At 40.6% G+C, this 2,198-nt stretch overlaps 1 protein-coding gene across 1 annotated transcript in view; it reads right to left on the bottom strand.

Moving 5' to 3' along the window:
- Positions 1 to 1,901: 1,901 nt before the first annotated feature.
- Positions 1,902 to 2,198, bottom strand: part of LOC106879688 (uncharacterized) — a 2,176-nt gene continuing 1,879 nt past the window's right edge. Inside the window, exon 3 of the mRNA XM_014929366.1 lies at positions 1,902 to 1,964. Coding sequence (XP_014784852.1) covers positions 1,902 to 1,964 — 63 coding nt within the window. The remainder of the gene's footprint in view (positions 1,965 to 2,198) is intronic.

Raw genomic sequence — 2,198 nt, forward strand, 5'->3', positions numbered from 1 at the left:
TTACTCTCTCACTCTCTTTCTTTCACACACACGGAACCATAAGGAACTATGACTTCATTAACTATAAGTGAAATTACTAATAAATACACCTTGTTCATGGTTGGCTCGCTTTTACTCATAGATGTCAATTAGAGCTGACCTGGTGTTAAATAAATAGCAACAAACTATTTGGTTTGTTTTTGTGTTAAAATGTGCATTTAACTTACCAGTTCGAAAACAGAACCGGGGGCACAGACAGGACCTTTAATGTCTCTTGTAATGTTGTTTATCATTCGGGCAAGATAAAATAAAGCAACAGCTAGTATTAAATAAAATTGATTAACAAGGGGGTTCGAATTTAAGCGATGATTGAATCGTCCTCTTCCCCACCTTGCTATACCAAAATAATAATAATAATAATGATAATAATGATCCTTTCTACTAAAGGCACAAGGCCTGAAATTTTGAGGGTGGGGGCTAGTAGATTACATTGACCCCCAGAGCGTAAATGGTATTTATTCCATTGCCCCAAAAGGATGAAAGGCAAAAGCTTGACAGTGGCGGAATAATAATAATATTAATAATGATGTGTGTATTTATGTGAATAAGTGTCTTTAGTTAGAACGAAGACGGATGAAAAATATTTTTTAGATTTATGTCGATATATGTCTCAGACATCAACAAGCATGGTCTAAGACAAGATTAGAGTTATCAGTTCCTCTTGTCATGGGTTCGGAGGTTCGATCCCAAGAGAAGATATCCGTTGACTTTTTTCTCATTACAGGCCGTGCTTTGTAAATAATATGATACAGATGTGTATATATATATATATATATATAATACATGCGTATGTAATAATGTGTATGAAATTACATATAGTGTACGTTATATATGTATGTATGTATAATATATGCTTCATTGCAGCTGTTCAATATTGAAGAATAACATCCATATTCTTTCCGCATTAATAATTCAAATGGTTTCTTACCTTTCCTAATTCCATATTTACATCTTGTTTAGCCGCCGCCGTCAATTTGCTACACTCCGTATTGCTGCTGTGTTTCGCATAGTCCGCCATGATTAAGTACTGGTGGTGGTGGTGGTGGTGATGTCGGTGATGGGCTCAGTACTAGTAGTAGTAGTAGTAGTAGTAGTGATGGTGGTGGTAGTGGTGGTGGTGTCGGTGATGTCCTAGGGGGTGGTGTTAGCGGTGGTACCGGTGATGGTGGTGGTGTTGGCGGTCGCGGTACTGATTATGATATTAATAGTGATGTTTTGGTTATTAATGATGGTAGTAGTAGTAGTAGTAGTAGTAGTGATGGTGGCTATTGGTGGTGACGGTGTTTGGTGCCGGTATTGGTAGTATTAGTGGCGATGTTGGCGGTAGTAGCAATGGTGGTGGTGGTGGTGGTGGTGGGGGAGCCTATTGTACTGGAAACAGCCACGAGAGGAAGAAGACTGGATTTTTTTTTATATGTTTCTTCAGCAACAGTGATGTTGTCGGTGTGAAGGGTCTGACATTATTATAACTAACAGCATTTCTTAACTTTCCTTCTTCCACTGAAACTCTTTCTTCCCCTTCACTTCTTCCCCTTCCATTCATACACTCGCTTACATATACACTAACACACTCTCTCTCTTTCTCTCACACAATTTCTATGTCTCTCTCTCTCTCTTTCTCTTTCCCTCCAACTCCGCTTCGTTCTTGCTACTTCTTTCCCTTTTTTTGTATCTTCCTTTCTCTCTTTGCTAGTCTTTCTCCTCCAATTTCTCTCTCTTTTTACCATTTCTCTCTTTCCCCATACCTCTCTCTCCCCATATCTCTCTTTCCCTCTCTCTCCCCATCTCTTTCATTCCCCTCTCTTCATATCTCTTTCCTCTCCTCTCTCTTTACCCACCTCTTTCTTCCTCCCTTTCGTTTCCTACTGTCTCCTCTCTTTCCTTTCCCGTCTGTCTGTCTCCCTCTCTCTTTTCTTCTCTCTCTCCATCTCATTCTTTCCCTTCTCTCCATATCTCTCCTCTCCCCTCTCTCTTTACCCACCTCTTTATCTCCCCTTTCGTTTCCTTCTGTCTTCTCTTTCCACGCCCCTCTGTCTCCATCTCTCTTTTCTCCTCTCGTTCTCTCCTCCATCTTGTCCCCTCCTAACTTTCTCATCCCTCTCTCCCCCTCTCTCTCTGTCTCTCTGTCTCTCTCTGTCTCTCTCTGTCTCTCTGTCTCT

Source organism: Octopus bimaculoides, chromosome 21 (genome assembly GCF_001194135.2).
Source record: "Octopus bimaculoides isolate UCB-OBI-ISO-001 chromosome 21, ASM119413v2, whole genome shotgun sequence".
Taxonomy (NCBI): Eukaryota; Metazoa; Mollusca; class Cephalopoda; order Octopoda; family Octopodidae; genus Octopus; species Octopus bimaculoides.